A 19,407-nucleotide genomic window follows, 5' to 3' on the forward strand; every position below is an offset into this window, starting at 1 on the left:
GACACATGTTCTACTGGTAGGTTATTCACTCCTTTAATAAGTCTTAGGTTTACAGCAAAGAACCTGGTGCTTGGACCAAGTATGGTCCAAAGACCCCGAGGCGGGTTCCCCAAGACCCTCAAGAGGTTCGCAAGGTCATAACTATTTCAATAATAAGACTTAAGATGTTATTTGATTTTTCACTCTCATTCCCTCACCAGTATACGGAAGAATATTCCAGAAGCTACATGACATGAGGTAGCCCAACACACTGAAGGCAGAAGCAGGAGAATCCAGCTGTCCTCTGTTATATCAGATATTGTAAAAATTTACAAAATCGTTAGACAACGTCAGTCTTCACTGATTTGTTTTGGTTTGTTTTGGAAGATGGTCTTTCAAATAAAATAATGATATTTATTGTAATATATGCAATGGGTTTATTATGGTTATTTTAGAGCAAATTTATTTTTTTTAAACTGCCTCTGTTTTAATTTCTAATGCAGTAAACATCAACAGATATGACCCACAGGAACAAAAGCTCTTCAGAATTCTCTGTGATTTTAAAGTTATTAAGAGGCACTGGGACCAAACGTTTGAGAATGACAGGCCTCAGCCCTGGGCAACTCTAGGGCTACTCTGAACTTCAACTCATCCAATTCCCAGCCTCCACGCCCTTATCCACTGCGTCTATCAGAAAAGTTTAAAAAGTAAATCACTCTAGGAAGATAACTGATATTGTTATGTGTATATTAACTCAATCTTGACAACACGTCTCTGTCATGCGCTTCACAGATGAGAAGTCACAAGTATTGAAGGGATAAGTAACCCGAGGAAACAGCTTGTGGCAGAGCTGGGCTACGAACCAATCACTCTGGCTTGAAAACTAATGGTCTTAACCGTTCCACTATGGCAGCCTTCAATAACCATGAATAGCTACGGCAACACTTTTGCCTGATTCATATCATTTCTCCTACATCCAATTCTTGTTGCTCCTATTTCCTCTTATTGGGCCCACTGTCCTTCTTTCTTAGTAAACTTGAGAACACAGCCAGTAATCACTTGTCAGATGCTTTGACCCTTTATTAGCTGACCGTTCACATCAGATACAAAGTTCTGTAGCTCTTATTCAAGGGCTCGAAAAATTTTTTCTGTTAAAGGCCAGATAGTAAGGATTTTAGATCTATGTTTCCTATGAGGCAAAAGTCAAGGAAGTAAAGGCGGGAGGAGCAATCTTACCTGTTTTGAAGGAAACTTGTGCTCCACCAGCAGTGATAAATTCTATGTTCCCAAGATGTAATATACCAGCAAGCAACCTCAAAACTTCCCGAACTTCTTCCTTGCTAAACTGCATTACCTCCATTGCCGTCTAGAAGAAAATAAGGTATTTAATTTTTAATCTGTTTTCATACTAAAGAAAATGAAAAATGCTCATTACTCAGTAAAGTTATTAAGTATTATTCTCAAGGCAAGAAAGCAAGAAATAGATGTATGCCCCCTTTTTTAAAGATTTTTTTAAAATTTATTAATTAATTCATTTATTTTTGGCTGCGTCGGGTCTTTGTTGCTGCATGTGGGCTTTCTCTAGTTGCAGCAAGCGGGCTTCTCATTGCAGTGGCTTCTCTTGTTGCAGAGCACGGGAGCTAGGCACATGGGCTTCAGTAGTTGTGGCACGCAGGCTCAGTAGTTGTGGCTCGTGGGCTCTACAGCGCAGGCTCAGTAGTTGTGGTGCACGGGCTTAGTTGCTCCGGGGTATGTGAGATCTTCCTGGACCAGGGCTCGAACCCGTGTCCCCTGCATTGGCAGGCAGATTCTTAAGCACTGCGCCACCAGGGAAGTCCCGCCCCCTCACTTTTAAATGATAAAGACTTTACACGGGTACACATAAAAGAAAAGCGTGACATTAAGAAAGAATTGTAGAATACTTAGAGATAACCCAATCAGTAAGATAAAAGTAAATACCTGCTTTACATACAAGACTCCTATTTATGCCACAAAAGAATTACCCCAGAGTCACAGTAATGATGGTGACAAAGAAATACTTTTTCTACATGTATCAAAATGTAATGGAACATTTATTATTTTCCTACACATAAAAAATGGTGGTGGGGGGGATACTTCATGAGACTCTTCTAGTGTAAACTTTGGGGACTTGTCTTAATTTTAAAGGCAGTAGGTGGAATGAAATTCTCTATCAGGGGCTGGACAGATAGGAGAGTCTACTGTTCCTTTTATAAGAGATGCTGACGGAAAACCTGAGTGGATCTAGATCTGTCTTCCCTGCACAGTCATCACATCGCTATTTTCCATTTCTCCAAAGGATTTTTCAAGTCTTATTTTGGCCTCTGGATACTAAATGGAAGTTAACATAATGCTGATTTGAGAAAAATAAAAATAAACAGGCACCTACAGGGGCTTTGTTCCCCAACAAGTATCTAAGCTGAAGCCAGGCATCTTCTGAATCAGATCTAAGATTTGCTCATTTTCTCTTATGAGTTGGGAGCCATATTCTCACCAGAAAAAGAGCTAAATACCCCACCTCCAACACACACACACCGCACACACGCGTGAACACACAACTGAGGACAGAATCGCTGGCTATACTGATGAACGTAAGCTACAAAGAGAACTCGGACCCATAATTGTTACAATGACCACAGGAGACGGGGAAGAAGGAAGCCACACAGCCCTTTGAAGCCATAGAAACTGCAAAAGGAAATGACTGATTTTAAAATGTGAAGAGTTTAATTTCTTTACAAGGAAAAAAACAAAGGGCAAAAACAACAGACCGGGAAACAGAATTAAAAGAAAAAAATTGTAAGGCAAGGAGCAATGGCTATATTAAGAGACACATGAGCAATGAAAATAAAATAGGCACTTCTTGTAAGAGGAAATGCAAATCCACAGAGAAATGTTTTCCTTCCTAGAAATCCAACATGCACAAATTGAAGAAAATGAGATAACTTCTATTAAATCAGCAAAAATTTTTCTGAATGATAAAATGGGTGAAAGTGAGGTATATATGCACTGGTCACTGGTAGTATAAGTTCGTATAATCTTTTTGGAAAACAAGATTATAGGGCAGCATTGTGCTGGGCCACATACGTACATAATCTTATAATGTTCAGAGAGGTTACTTAACTTTCTCAGGGTTACACAACCAAGATTCAAAGTCAGGCCTGATGAACCCAAAGTCTAGGAACTTACTGTCTATCCAGCTCTATGATTTTTTCTTTTTATGTCCTTAGAAAGTCCATCTCTTGTGTAATCTCCCTTCACTGCAACACTGGAGATTTGTTCTGAGGAAAATCTCAACAGGAAAGAAAGTTTTGTAAAATATTCACTACAGTGTTTTCTTAACAACACTTTCAGAGAGAAAAAAAAATCTAGCTCTCCTACAATCAGACAAGTCCAATATAGCAAATGAACTTGTTAGAACAGTATATAGTTTTTAAAGGAAATTATGAACATTATATAGAAACGATATTTATGATAGCTGTATACAAAAAGTAAAAAATTATTTTTGTAACTAATTTTTTCAAGAAAATCATCTGGGAGGAAAATCTACAAAATTAAAAATAGTTGCCATGTTACTGCTGGTAGGTTAATGGACATTGCATTCGATGATGTCTTTTAATGTTGTTGACATGTTTTTACTGTAACAACCAAGTCTCTTAATGGATGAATGGGTAAATAGATTGCTGTCTATTCAGTGGAATACTACTCACCAGAAAAAGAAAGAATTGAGTAACGTGTGGTTTGGATGAGTGAAAGAAGCTAGACACAGGAGAATAGATTCTGTATGATTTCATTTATAGGAAACTCTAGAAAAGACACACTTTCCTAGGTTTCCTAGGGCCGGGGCTGGGGCTGGGATTGTCTAGGAAGGGGGACAAGCAACCTTTAGGGTGTAGAACTGTCCTTCAGTTTGACTGTGGTTGTGGGTATATGGGTGCATAAATTAAAAATTCACTTTATACACTTTCCATGAGGGCATTTTATTATAGGTACCTTATAATGCAATAAAATTGACTACAAAAAATTAAAAGACAATGAATTGTTTAACCAAGGTAGAGGAGACTATCATTTCATGGGTACAGACAGAAACTGACACAAAGAAGAGGAACTATTAGCCTAGTGTTTATCAATCTTTAAAAGCCTATGGGAAAATAATTATTCAAATTTACTTATTCTAAAAGCAAAGAAATATGGCTAAGAAATACAGATTATTTATTATGCTCAAGACTTTTAAAACAGTGGTAAGGACCAAATCAGACCTCAGCAAAATAATTATAAAGCACCTATGCTGTGAAAAAGTTAATATTTTCCCTTTCTATGACTAAAGTTTTCCTCATGTATCACAAGACGTATTCAACACTAATTTATAAAAATTTTCTAAGCTCATTTTAGGATGACCACAGAAATGAAAATTTTCAGTTTAAGTCACCTGCCTGGACTCTATATAACACTAAAGAAGTAATATCTTCCATAGACTCGTGGTTGCCACGGGTGGGGGGAAGGGGGGAGGGCGCGGGGGAGGGTTGGAGTGGGAGCTTGGGATTAGTAGATACAAACTAATAGATAAACAAGGTCCTACTGTACAGCACAGGGAACCATCTTCAATACCCTGTAATAAACCATAATGGAAAACACAAAAAAGAATATATTATATATGTACAACTGAATCACTTTGCTGTACACCAGAAACTAACACAACATTGTAAATCAACTACACTTCAACTAAAAAAAAAAAAATCTCCTCTATACCTGTGTTAAAAAAAAAAAAAAAAAAAAAAAAGGATCTTCAAAACATTAGTTCCCAGTAGCAGACAATATCAAACTGTAGAATGAAAAATATCAAAAGATAATCTGTGAAAAAAATTCTTGGTTAAGTTCTGAAAATACATACAAAGATTACATATGGAGATATGAAAGCAAGTGAATAAAATGGGCTCACTGTATGAACAAATTTGTGACTTCTTCACTTTCAAGTTTAACTCTAAGCGAATTAATTAGTTAGGAGTGTGGTGACAAGTGGCAACTGCATTAATCAGACCATGGGGTAATTTAATGGCTGCAAACAATTATCGCCAGCGTGGGCACAGCGGCTAAACCCGCCAGCAAGAGTCTCCACTCATTGTCTCCTACTGTCCTATTTACAGTCTTTTTAGTAGCAATCTCCACCCCTTTGGCAAGAGTAGCCCCTTTAAGCCTTCTTTTTTAAAAAAATTTTTATTGAAATATAGTAGGTTTACACTGTTGTTAAGCCTTTATCTTTTCTCAACAATATGGCTCAAGACTCAAAAAAAACCCCTGGGAAATTCTCAGCACAGTTCAGAAGCGCTAAATGGCAATTTAGTTAAAAAAACTGGCACAAAGTTATACAAAATGTTTTCAATAAAGTCTTTATTAAGCACATAGAAAACAGGTGACTGTGAAGGTGTGTGCCTGGCGGGGTGGTGACGACAAATACATGATAGAATCCCAACCGCTAAGGACGAAAGGAAGGAAGGCAGGCTTTTCACGCTAGAAACAAACAGGGAAGAGGGACGGATTTCAGGTCCAAAAGATACATCCACTCAGGGTCTCAGCGGTGAGGTGGGGAGTGCCATCCAAGGGAGCCAAGGGACCTCAGGTGAGTCGTGAACAAGTGAAATGAATAAAATGGTGGGGGGGAGGCTTGTTCTGGGCACAGTAAATCACAAGTTAAGTTCTTTGGTAATTCATTGTGTAATTTTCTATTAGGAAAGATGATGTTATTTTATAATATAAAATTTGCTTCTACTCCCATATTTTCCAACACTGAACGAGACTGGGGTTTTTTAATTTTTTAAATTTTATTATTATCTTTTAAATTTATTTTATTTATTTTATTTTTGGCTGAGTTGGGTCTTCGTTGCTCCGCGCAGACTTTCTCTAGGTGAGCAGGGGCTACTCTTTGTTGCGGTGCACAGGCTTCTCATTGCGGTGGCTTCTCTTTGTTGTGGAGCACGGGCTCTAGGCGCGCGGGCTTCAGTGGTTGTGGCATGTGGGCTCAGTAGTTGTGGCTCGCGGGCTCTAGAGCGCAGGCTCAGTAGTTGTGGCACACAGGCTTAGTTGCTCCGCGGCATGTGGGATCTTCCTGGACCAGGGCTCAAACCCATGTCCCCTGTATTGGCAGGCGGATTCTCAACCACTGTGCCACCAGGGAAGCCCGAGACTGAAGTTTTTAACTGTGGCAAAACTGAGATATAAAGCCAGCCCTTTATTATTTATTTTTAATTTTTATTGGGGTATAGTTGATTTACAATGTTGTGTTAGTTTAGGTGTACAGCAAAGTGAATCAGTTATATGTATACATATACCCACTCTTTTTTAGATTCTTTTCCCATATAGGCCATTACAGAGTACTGAGTAGAGTTCCCTGTGCTATACAGTATGTCCTTATTAGTTATCTATTTTATATATAGTAGTGTGTATATGTCAATCCCAATCTCCCAATTTATCCCTCCCCTCAACATGCCCTGGTAACCATAAGTTTATTTTCTACATCTGTAACTCTATTTCTGTTTTGTAGATAAGTTCATTTGCAGCCTTTTTTAAGATTCCACATATAAGCGATATCATGTGGTTTTTGTCTTTCTCTGTCTGACTTACTTCACTCAGTATGACAACCTCTAGGTCCATCCATGTTGCTGCGAATGGCATTATATTGTTCTTTTTTTTATGGCTGAGAGCCCTTTAAATCTTTATAATATCTGACTCACGAGGAGTCAACTTATGGATGCATGGGCTCACACCATCAAAAATCCATGGGTACACCCAGCAAGACCTAAATGGTCAGGAAACCCCAGTCCTGGTCCATGGCCAGGCACGCCATTAACATTCAATATTTGTGGAGTCAAAGAATGAAGAGATCATCACTCATCAAAGACTCTTGTTACTCCCCCACGCAATTCATCAGCCACCATTCTGGTGTGTCAAACACAGGCAGTAAAAATAAATTAGTTGCTACTACTGACTTGAAATAGCTTCATCCTGACTCAACAATTTATAGTGCAACTTGGAAGGCTGCGAAAAAAATGGCTATGAAATTTAGCATATGTTCACCATCTCTGCCCCCGGAAAAACCAGGTTCCTTAAAATGGCTCAGGATCCCTCACAGGTACATATTTATATTAATGTCAGTTGGTATCAATAAGGAATTCTAAAAATACATGAATTCTTAATGAAATAAGCAAAATTCTTAAAAGGTCCTATTGCCAGAGTATACTGACATTAAAAGTTGATAAAAAGGAATAATGGGGTTTTTTTTTTAGTAGCTGAAAATACCAGAGGTGACATTTTCATATGTAATTCACAGAAATAATCTCTCTCCATTAACATTTTAACACATGCTTCAAACAAATGTCCTTGAGTCCCAATAGAATGTGGTCCCTTCCCTTCCTTTAATCTCAAAACCTCTGGGAAAAGGAGCTTTATGGAATTAAAGTATGAAGATACAAATTTAAATGGTATTTGATTTTGGAAGGAAATAAAGACAAATTACATGATAAAACAACATAGCATAATCTATTATGCTAATAATAGCATAATCTATCCCAATTGTCTTTATTTCTTCAGCAGAATGTAGGAATTATATATATGGACACTAAAAAGTAACTGCAAAGTAAATATTTAAGAATCTATAAATAGGGCTTCCCTGGTGGCGCAGTGGTTGAGAATCTGCCTGCTAATGCAGGAGACACGGGTTCGAGCCCTGGTCTGGGAAGATCCCACATGCCACGGAGCAGCTGGGCCCGTGAGCCACAGCTGCTGAGCCTGCGCGTCTGGAGCCTGTGCCCCGCAACGGGAGGGGCCGCGATAGTGAAAGGCCCGCGCACCGCGATGAAGAGCGGTCCCCGCACCGCGATGAAGAGTGGCCCCCACTTGCCGCAACTAGAGAAAGCCCTCGCACGAACCGAAGACCCAGCACAGCCAAAAATAAATAAATAAATAAAAAAAAAAAAAAAAAAAAAGAATCTATAAATAGAATTCTTATAAGTCTGTTGTGTACATTCATTATGTCAATTTCATGTGTAAATTTTTCTTCGTTTCTAGATGACATGTCCTTTCATCGTAGGACCAAATTTCAAATGCCAAAACCTATCATTTCAATTTAAAAATAAAAGCTAGCAATCACTGAAAACAGGCCAAGCTCCACAAACTTCCTTGTAGCTACCAGAAAGAGCAAACAATTCTGAATCAGAAAACAATGCCTCAAGAGGAAGCCATCAGAGTACCCTCTCTCCAGGCACTCCCAGGACGAGGGAGGGCCTCCCTGCCCACTGGCTCACTGTGGCCAGTGAGCTAGTCAGTATGGTCCTGCAGTGACACTGCAACTTGAATAATTGGGAGTCTGTCTACCACTGCAAACAACCACCTTCCATCACAAAGTAAATGGAGAAAGCTCGTGTAGTTAAAGAAGTCCAGGGCGCCAAAATAAAATTGAGAAAGAAAATTTTCAATACTTAAACATCTCTTAAAGTCCAATTTGCAGGGCCAAATCCCATGCCGCCTAGGGTAGGTACACAGCAAAAGGTGCTGTCGCGGGAGGCTTTTTGTTAATAGGATGAAAGAATGAGAGATGACAGAGGCACCTCTCTATGTTATAATGGGCAGAATGCGACATCTTTAAAAGAAAGGCTGAGGGGAAGATGATCACGATATTATAGCCTCGTCTGTTTTTAATTTCATTTTCAGTTTAAGGATACATACATTAGATGTGGGGAAATGATGTGTGATATATATCCATTTAAAAATATACTTTGATTCCATTCCACGAGGCATTCTTATGAACACTCTAGAAAAGTAAGTGGGGATATAGAACCAAGTTGTCGACAACAACTAGAAAGACAAATCTGGGTGCAAGTAAAGCAGTGACCACCTACCTGCCTCCTGGTTAGAGTGTGGGATTTGGAGTTAGTTAGACTGTGTCTAGATACAGGCTCTATTAGGTGCTGTGTGTGGTTAGGCTGGTCACCAACCTCTCTGAGTCACAGAGCATAGACAACCATAGTTCCACCCTCACAGGGTGGTTAGAAGCAGAGAGATGGTAAGTCCGCAGAGTAGGCGCTCAGTCGGTGTTAGCTGCATTTATGATGAACCAGTTCTAGATCCGCTGACTCCAAATGCTGAACTAACACCTCTGGCAAAGGAACTGAGACCACGCTGATGAAATCTACCAGCCCCACTCAATCGGGCGGGGCTGTTAATAATGCTCGATGACCAGGCTTCCTAAATGCAGTCACTTTATAACAAAGTCCCGGGAAATTTGAGAACTGCAGGAAACCGCACAGGTCCACACTGCAGGGTCTTAAAATGACCACTTCTGTGTGATCAGAATCGGTTACCAGAATAAGTCTATGAGAACAGGATGAGACCCGAACAGTCACCTGGTCTAATTGTTGACAGATTTCTTTTTAACTGTAGAACCAATTATTCAAAAAAATTTTTAATTGTAAAAAGCCCCGAAACAGAGGATCTGCTTTCTCCAGTCCCAAACCTGTGATTTTTTTTTGTTTTGCTTTTCTGACCACTATTCCAAGCCAACCACCCATCCGTCCTCAATGTCAGACATCCACCCATCTTCTAAAGAGAGAGGATTCCCTTCCATGACTTGGAACAAGAAGAAGGGACCTATTCTCGCACAGCGGTACAAATGTGATTTCTTTTTTCATTAAAAAAATTTTTTTGAAGCAGAAGTGAAAGCTGTCACTTTCTTTTTTTCTTTTTTTGGTCACCTTTAATAAAGGAAAATAGGAAAGTAACTTACAATAACTTCCCTAAAGGATTCCTGGTCACTGATTGTCTTGTCTCCTACACATCCAGATTGATTCAAGTAGTGGTAGTTTTCTGGCACAGATAAATAAAATTCTTCTACAAAAAGAAAAAGAAAAACACAACATCAGTATTTGACTGGCCAGGGTAAGACATAATTTAAAAGAGTTTCCACTTTGCAACTTTATTTTTTCAAGTACAAAAATAATTCTATGCTCCTAATGGTCCACTATTAAGATTAAAACATTCTCTCTTAATCATCATCTAGGGAAAACAGAATTATAAATTCGATGGGATGGAAGAAAATGTTACGGAAAAAAGTAACTGATGAGGATCCTGTGTTGACTGGTGTTTTAAAAATCAAATGTTTAGAAATTAGCGTTATTTGGGTGTGACTTAAAAGTAAAACCAGTTGTAATACATTATGTATTTTTCACAAATATTCTTTAAATCAGAAAAGAACTAAGATTCCAAAACAAACCAAAAAAATTCACGATTTCTCTATTGATGATTTTCCCCCTGCGTTATCTGGCTCTAAATGAACTCAGTGTCTTTGGTCAGCTCACACATTTCGTTTCAATTGGTGGAAGAGCAACAAAGTCCAAACAGATGTCTCCTCATTCACAGATGGGTTTAAAGGCAAAATGAGCTGCTAGCGCGTATGTCTCTGCAGCTGTCCCATCACTCACCTTTCTCTTCATGCTCTAGCCCTGCCAGCAGCGCATAGAATATGTGATAATTCCTTTCCCCGGGATTTTGTCTTACTACTCGGTTCTGTGAAGAGAAATCAGATTTCTGTTCAGAGATGTTTCCTCTGCTTAATGACCATGAGCCAGTAATTGCCAAAAAGTTATTGTGAGAGATAATGTGAATTAAATCACGTTTACTTACTTTTTCTAATAAATCTTCATGTGAAAAGCAATGGCAAGTCAAGGAACAAAACAAGGATACAGGACACTCAATTAGTCTTTAGTTTTCTATTCTTTGTTGCCCAAGTAATTACAATTTCCTGTGTCTTGGACATTGAGACTTCTGGTGCAAAAGGTAAGCAAACAGAACAGACTGCTTCATCAAAATCCAATTTCAGACATGACACACATACCCAGGAAGTATCACACTAGTTAAAGAATTGATTTCAAACAACAAATATATGATGTTTGGTTAGGAGTCCAAATTTGCAGATTAGGGACATGATATCAGAACTTCCCCAAAGAAAGATGGTTCCTTATCTCCTAGGATAATTAACAGGTCAAGCACAGTAATACTGGAGAAGTAACTAGGTAGAACCAGAAAGAAATGTTTCATATCCTATATCGGTCCTTAGGATAAGCAAGAACAGTTTCCACTAGAAAGTCATAGTACTATAGACCAAAAGCTAAACGAAACAGGATACAATCTACGATTCTCCCGCCCTGGATATTTCCCTTCTGGCAGATGTTCAGCTGAACAAACTTCCCGAAGCGACTGGAGTTGTTGTTATACACAGTCTTGGCGTTGCCGAAGGCTTCCATGATGGGGCTGTGAAAGAAGCCAGGACAGCAGCGAGTGTTAATTAGGGTCCACCTAAAACTGGCGACGACAGTCCTCACGGATGGCAAAGCAGACAACTGCAAGAAAAATCTGAAATCAGAGGGACCAATGGCCATCATGTTTATTTACACAAGAGCCAGATTTCCCCAGCACTTGCTGAAATGGGTTTATAATGCACGTCCATCTCGGGGCAGAGAACTCGCAGCTGCGTGTGCGGGCAGAGGATGCTAGAGAGTCAAGGAGACCACGATGGCTGGTCCCCATACAGATTAGCCTATATACGCGAGCCAGGGGTTGCACAGGAAAAGCCCCCACTTGAATTCTAGGAAGTGAAAAAGTCCCAGCCCTGGAAATTTCACCCATTTGTTGTATGTCCCGGGGGAACATACAACTTCCTTGGGTCTCCTCCGACTGTAGAATGTGGTCAGACTAGGTCAGGGGTCAGCCATCTTCTTCTGTAGAGGATCAAACAGTAAATACTTTTGGTTTCGTGGGCCATGTGGCCTCTGATGCAGCTATTCAGCTCTGCCACTAGAGCTCGAAAGCAGCTGTAAACAGTACACAAACGAGGGTATCTGTGTTCCTATAAAGTTTTATTTATCAAAACAGGCCGAAGGAGGAAGATGAAAACGGTCTAGAGACGGATGGTGGTGATCGCTGCACGACAATGGGAATGTACTTCACGCCACTAAGCTGTACACCGAAAAATATTGAAAGTTATACATTTTTTGTTATGTGTATTTTAGCACAATTTAAAAAATAAATTTTGAAGGCTAAAAAAAAACAAAACCCGAACAGGCTGCAGGATACCGGCGTCAGGCTGAAGTTTGCTGACTCCTGGACTAATTTCTAAGTAATAGGACCTGTAAAGTCCCTACTGGTTCTAAAACCTTACAAGGCACCAATCAGACACAGGGCAATTACACATTTTAATTAGAATTTCCGAGGCTACTGCACCATGGCCCTCTTTCAAAGCTCTGAGGTCACTGCCATTTATGTGGCATTGTTCTGCAACATGAGAGGCTATACAGCTCCATTGCGCTCATAAGATGCCTCCAAAGATTTGACCACCAAGCCCTCTGTGATGTGGTGGACGGAGGCTGGAATTTCTGCCGATAACGAGGCCTCCCAACAGCCAGTCAAGGGCTGCCAGGTAAGAGGCAGCTGCAGAATGTGCCTCTCACTCAGTCACCAACTCAAACGTGGTGCAGCGATGGGGGCTCAGGTCATTCGACATCGCTGTGTGTGTGTGCAGACTTCTCCTTGAGGAATCGTGAAAGCCAAGTCAAGAAAAAGAGAAGAGAGCGCCCCGAGTTTCAACTTCTTCCTTAAATAAGCCAAACGGTGAGGAAAGTGAATCCTATTAGTTGGAAACGAGAAACACGATGGCCAAATACCTGCTCTCAAGAATGGCTTGTTCAACGCACGACGTCTTCTCCTTCGAGGACAAGTCCAGAGACTGCTGACTGATGGCTGATAAAAACTTGAGGATCAACTTAGTGCTTTCGGTCTTACCTGCCCCGCTTTCACCACTGAAAGACAACATGCAGAAATTTGTGCTTCTAATTAAACAAAAAACAAAACCCCCCAGCTTGGCCAGTATCAGTCCAATTCGTCCACAGAACAACTTTTCTTTTGAATTTTATTTTAATTATTTTTTTATACAGCAGGTTCTTATTAGTTGTCCATTTTATACACATCAGTGTATACATGTCAATCCCAATCTCCCAGTTCATCCCACCACCACCACCCCCTTCCGCTTTCCCCCCTTGGTGTCCATACGTTTGTTCTCTGCATCTGTGTCTCTATTTCTGCCCTGCAAACCGGTTCATCTGTGCCATTTTTCTAGGTTCCACATGTATGCGTTAATATACACTATTTGTTTTTCTCTTTCTGACGTACTTCACTCTGTACAACTCTTGAACAGTGGGAAGGAGCTCAAAGTGCTAAGTTACAGAGAAGAGTCCCTCCTCCTGCCAGCTGCGTGGCGTCCGTGTTGCCAACGACTCCCTCAGCCTAAACAGAAGGTACCACCTTCACGAGGCTCAGGTAATAAGAGGGACAGTGCCTTTCGTGGCAGCTAAGCTCTGCAAAGGCCGGGATTGGTGTTCTGTTCACTAAAGTGTCACAGACCCCTCAACAGTGCCTGGCTGGCGGCAGACACTCAGTAAGCATCTGTTAAATGAATGAACGTGTTAGTGGTAACTTTCTGGTAAATATGCACAAAAATGCAATCATTCATGAATAGTGAGGGGACAAGGGAATGACCCTGCAGGTACTCGACCCACACTTGGGCACTTTATTCCCATAATAATCCCATGAGGCAGGCGGCGGCTAAGGGCCCAGGTCAGAATTGAACAGCAGGCCTGTCAACATCCAGCGTCCTGCAGAGGTGCTGCTTCGGTGATGATTAACGAAAAGTGAACAAAGCAACCTCGGGGCGCTAGAGCTGGGGAGAGTGAGGGGCGAGGCAAATGAGAGGAGTTAATGGGATCTGAGTTGTGTCATAAAGGGCCGGCAAACGTCAGCCAGGCAAAGAGGAAAGCGGAAGGATTCGGGGTCAGACGACCCTGCGAACGAAAGCCGAGAGGCCAGAGGAGCTGCGGGAGGCCTACAGGGGTGGGATTCTGGTCTGGTCAACTGGACCGAGACCAGAGGGGGCAGAGAAAGAGCAAAAGGATCGAGGTCGATGGTTCTGAGGCCACCACAGGAGACAGAAGGCGAAGGCCAAGCCCATCAAGGTCACCCCCGTGAGGAACACAGCTCTGAGGTCGTGCTCCGGAAGGACTGCGGGTCCCTCAGGGAGACCAGCTGCTGTTATGATCTAGGCATGTGGTGGTCAGGCCATGGACAAGTACAACCACGCTGGAGATGAAAGGGAAGAGACGTAGATGAGAGATCTGGAAGGAGAGACCCAATCAATTGTGTGCAAGGCACCTTGCTCGGTACCGCAGGGAGAACAGAAGCAATAGAAGGGCAAAGAACTTACGAGAAAAGTAAACCCACGGCATAAGTAATGGTACACAAACACCAACACTATCACGGGGTAACTGCTCAAGGGGGGAGATAAACAGAAGAGGCCTCCACAGGTTCTAACGCAGCAGCCCCCGCTGAGTGTCAGGAGCTAGGAGGTTACGAAAGAGGAATTTTGCAGATAACACGGTGAATGATTAAGCACATGTAATAAAGGAGAGGAAATGACTCAGAGGTGACACCGTCAGCGCCCCGCTGGATGCTGCAGGCCCAGGGGAATCTCCACTGATGGAGGCCAATCACGGTCATTCCATTCCCTGCGCAGGTGATACGGTGGTTGGCCGTGAGCAGGTGTCAGGATGCCAGCCAAAGAGACTTAACGTCAAGTGTTCTGAGGCTCCTGGGGAGGTATGCACGCGTGCACACACACGCACACACACGCGCGCGCACACACACACACACACACACAAAGAGACCAGACGGAACGTCCCTCTGGCTGCAGACGACAAATACTTGGGAATCCACAGCTATCTTGAGATCGGAAAGCAAAGGGCAAGACAATCAGAGAAGCACCCAGTGGGAGTGGCTGAACCCACAACCCTGACCCCGCCCCTGCCTTGCCGTCTGAGATAATCAAGGCCCACGCAAGTGACACCAGCTCTGGTGGGCTCTTCTGTTATCAGCAACCAGAATCTTCCCAGGGCGGGGCTGAGCATTCATCTCTGCGTATCTGGCACCTGCCTAGCCTGGGGGCTGGCACAGAGGAGACATTCAGCAAGGGGGCACTGAATGAGTAGCAGAAACTAAGAGAAAGTTGCAAGAAGAGATTTAAATAATTCTTGATACTTAAATATATATATCCCATCTACCTAGCAGTTAAATTTTGTTAAAGCAAACAAAACCGAAAGGGAGACGTTCTCTAGTTGTAACGTGTGAGGCAGAAGTCATGTTTTACACGGTCCCCAAACCCACCTCTGTATCCTCCAGCACTCAGAGGTGGATGGCATTTCAACCTCCCTTGCAGGAAGGGCAGCGATCGGTAACCAGGACCGAACGTGGCCAACTCAACAAGAAGGCGGCTGAACTGAGCAAGGGGGGTATCCGCTATTTCCACGCCGGGTGGCTAAACACCCTCATGGTCCTCTGGGCTCCCTGCCTTCCAGGTCTGCCGTTTGGGTGCCCTCAGGGTGGCATATCTCCAAAACAAAGCAATGTGTGGCATAAAGTCAAGTCTCTCACCTTCCCACGTGGGGCTGTGAAATATAGCAAGAAATAAGCCACTCCTGTGTTACGCCTCTGAGATTTGGGGGATGTTACAGCAATTAGCACAGCAATTAGCCTACTCTGACGAACACGGTAATAATACAGCCGTGGAGAAAAAGCTGTTCAAATTGGACAGCAGAGACTTGTCAAGGGTAAGAAAACCCAAGATTTGCATTGTCCTTCACCCGTCAAGGATACTGATCTACCTCCAGCTTCAGCCCACTTTTTTTTCTCATTGTAGCAAATTTTCTTCAAGCATCTTCTTTAAGTACATCTTTTTTGATACGTAAGTAAAACTTGAAACAAAAATGAAACTCGGATTTGTACAACAGTAGTTCTCAAACTTGGCTGGACATGAGAATGACCCGCTGTGTCCCTGATCCGAACCTGTAAGGGTAGAACTCAGTCATCAGTATTTTAAAAAAATTTCCAGATGATTCTACTATGAAGCCAGGGTTGGGAAGTACTACTCCTGAGAGCAATTTCACAGAATTCAGATAGGATTGCACCAGGAGATGAAAAAGGTGACTGTATATACAATGTTGTGGAAGTGTGGCATGAACAAGGCAAAGAATATAAACAACTCACAAATTGTTAAAACCCAGAAATATGCCAGATGTCCCCAGACATTAACGTCAAGGTAACAGGACTCACTTTTATTTAACTCTCCTCTTCTTCCTCCCCTCCCCTGCCTGTGACTTTAACATTCCTCATGAAAACATTTACTGAGGGTCACAAAACGTGATCTTTAAAGCAATGGAGGAGCACCTCTGCAGGTATTCCTTCCTTCCCGAAGGATCCATGTGCCTGCTGTGTGTCGGGCTGCACTGAGGGCTGGGAAAACGCTCCTGAAACAAATGGCCACGGACAGTATTTATGACCCAGCAGCAGCAGGAGATATCAAAGAATCACAAATTACAGTTAATGCTGTCAAGTATAAATCTCAGGGGATGGGAGGATTCATAATTTAGATGGAGGGCTCAGGTTCAGCGAAGGCCTTTCTGGGGAAATGACATTTAGACTGAAATGCAGAGACACGCACAGGAGTTAACTGGGTGAAAACTGAAGGATGGGGAAAGGAGGGGGGAGGGGAGGGAGATCCTCCCTTTCCTGCTTGAGGAAAGGGCTTGGAGCCTTGGGGAAAGGGACGGCAGCCTGCACGGCCAGTCGGGAAGGGAAGGGAAGGGAAGGGGCTGGGGTCCCACTCAGAGGCCACTGCTTTCCAGTCAAGTATGGAACTGGTTCTTTTCAACAGGGGAGGGGAGAGGGGCTGGAGCTGGAGTTTCATTGCCAATGGCCCGTGATTTAATCAATCGGTCAAGCCTCTGTAATGAAGCCTCCATAAACCCCAAAAGGACAGGGTTCAGAGAGCTCCTGGGTTGGTGCACACGTGGAGGTGGAGAGCGGCTCCCTGGAGGGGGCAGGGAAGCGCCTCCACCTTTCCCACACCATGCCGTGTGCACCTCTTCCATCTGGCGGTTCCTGAGTTACATCCTTTCATCGTACAGCGGTGATCTAGGAAGTAAAAATGTTTGAGTTCTGTGTGGTGCTCTAGCAAATTAATCAAACCCAAGGAGGGGGTCGTTGGAAGCTCCAACCTAGAGCTGGTCGGTCAGAAGCACAGGTGACAACATGACTGGCATCTGAAGTGGAGAGAGTGGCAGTCTTGTAGGACTGAGCCCTTAACAACCTGGGGGATCTGACGCTGTCTCCTGGTGGAGTTAATTGCTTGGTGAACCCGCTTATACACGCTATGTGATAATACAGCATGTATATTATAGCATTATAATGGTATAATGACTAAGTATATACTCCTTTGCTTACCGTATCACAGAACTATAAAGCCAGAATAAATTACATAATTCAATACAAACAAAATATAACACCAATAAAATCCAAATTGACAAGACTAACCTAACCCCCTGGTTAATGCTGTTTTGCGCAAACTGAAGTGCTCCTGGCACTGAGACTGTCCACTGCTTCTCCTGTGAGCCCGGCAGCCTCTTCCACCACGGGCGCTGCGATGAGTCACGTATTCCACCTGGTTCCTTTATTACAGCCTCGATAAAACATTAACTCATACAGCAATCATGGTGTTAATTCACCTTCACTTACAGCGAACACATCACTTACATATCCAGTCCTGCATTTTTCTCATTAGCCTGTGGCAGCTACAGTCCTAACCCTTGGCGCCAACATGACCACAAACACAAACATGGGCTTCAGAGAAAACATGTTCACCCAGATGAACCAAAATGAGTTGATACCGTAAAAAAAAAAAAACTTTTTAAATCGTGAAAATGAAAAAGGGAAAGAAAAATAACCAAAGCACTGATATGGGGCCTCAGAGGCCATATTAAAAGTTCTGAGAATTTTTCGTAGGCAGAATGGAAAGTCTCAAGACAGTTTTTAAGCAGGAGAGCGTCATGATCGGGGTCAAGGTTTTAAAGAATCACCCGGTGTGGAGTGTGGAGTGAGGAGGGTGGATCGAGGGAGACAAGAGAGGAAGCAGGAAGTGAGGGCAGAGGCTAAGGGGAGGGGGCGGCTAAGGGGAGGGGGCGGCTAAGGGGAGGGGGCAGCAAAGAGGAGAAGCCAGCAGCCTCCAGATAGACGGTGGAGGGAGGAGGGAGGGGACGACTGACAGCCCTGGCCTGGGTGGTTGGTAAGTGACAGGCAAGTGGGGGAATGACGCGGGAGAGCCCAGGGAGCTTGCATGTGGGATCTTCCTGGACCAGGGATAGAACCCATGTCCCCTGCATGGGCGCTGGTAACACAGCGGTTCACGTTTACCAATACTCATCGAACTGGATATACGAGATTGGTACAGTTTACCGTAGGGAATTTGACCTTAATTGTTGGGGGCAGGGTGACTTCTAGATCCAAGAATGACTTTCGGATCTCAGGCTTGGGACCTGGTAGGATGGAGAGTCCACTTGCTAAGAATGAGAAGCATGAGAGGAGGAACATCTTTCTGGGAGAAATTTAGGATGGACTGACGAGGTGCCACCCCTGAGATGCCCATCAGACACCTCCGTGATGATGCCTCAGGGTGCCTGGACACACGTGTGGAACTCAGAGGAGAAGTCGGCAGGGGAGGCGCTGAAGTCTGGGGAGTCGTGCAGACACAGAGAAGGAAAGGCAGGCTGGTCAGAAGACGAGGACGTGGAAGATGACGGAGGAGCCCGGAGAATGAGGGAGAAACCAGAATGATGGGGCAGCTCAGAGGAGGGCAGGGCAACGTGTGGAGAAGGGGATGTGGAGACAAAGATGCATCTTTTTTTTTTTTTCAAAGATGGAACATACTAGAAATTTTTGAGTGATAATGCCAATGATCCAGTAGAAAAAAAGAGGCCCAAGAATCAGGGGCAGTGAGGCTCAAAGATGGAGCAAAGTGCCCAGGAAAGCAGGGAGGAAGGATCAAAACACACCTGAAGGAAAGGGCCTTTGATGGCAACAGGACCCTTTATCCACCCCACAGGCTAGTGTCCCCTCCAGTGCAGGTATTGGCCAACTGTGGCCCCCAAGTCTGCCCTTCTGCGTGTTTTTATAAATAAAGTTTTATTGCAACACAGCCCGGCAGTTCACATGCACTCTATCTACGAGCACTTCCGCACTCCAAGGGCAGAGTCGAGTAGCTATAATGGAGCCGATCTCAGCCACGGAGCCGAAAATATGTATGTCCTCCCTGGCCCTTTACAGGATACCTCTGCTGACACCTGACATTCTCCATCCTGTGAATCAAATTGCCCTGATTCATGTGATTTTCTCAAAATATATACTAATCACTCCACTGCTTGCTACAAGACTTTGGAAACTTCTCTACTGCCTAGAGGATTCGGTCCACAGGTCTTAGCATGCAGGACAAAG

General features: G+C 43.1%; 1 protein-coding gene across 2 annotated transcripts in view; it reads right to left on the reverse strand.

Annotated features, from left to right (window-relative positions):
- The window catches only part of MYO10 (myosin X), a 214,241-nt gene that overhangs the window by 81,469 nt on the left and 113,365 nt on the right, over positions 1–19,407 (reverse strand). For both annotated transcript variants that reach the window (XM_057539942.1, XM_057539941.1), the window contains 6 exons: positions 12,702–12,836; positions 11,168–11,292; positions 10,666–10,679; positions 10,464–10,548; positions 9,770–9,873; positions 1,216–1,345 (listed from right to left, as the gene is read on the reverse strand). In XM_057539942.1, the coding sequence (XP_057395925.1) occupies positions 1,216–1,345; positions 9,770–9,873; positions 10,464–10,548; positions 10,666–10,679; positions 11,168–11,292; positions 12,702–12,836 (593 nt within the window). The remainder of the gene's footprint in view (positions 1–1,215; positions 1,346–9,769; positions 9,874–10,463; positions 10,549–10,665; positions 10,680–11,167; positions 11,293–12,701; positions 12,837–19,407) is intronic.

This window comes from Balaenoptera acutorostrata, chromosome 2, assembly GCF_949987535.1.
Source record: "Balaenoptera acutorostrata chromosome 2, mBalAcu1.1, whole genome shotgun sequence".
In the NCBI taxonomy this organism is placed as follows: Eukaryota; Metazoa; Chordata; class Mammalia; order Artiodactyla; family Balaenopteridae; genus Balaenoptera; species Balaenoptera acutorostrata.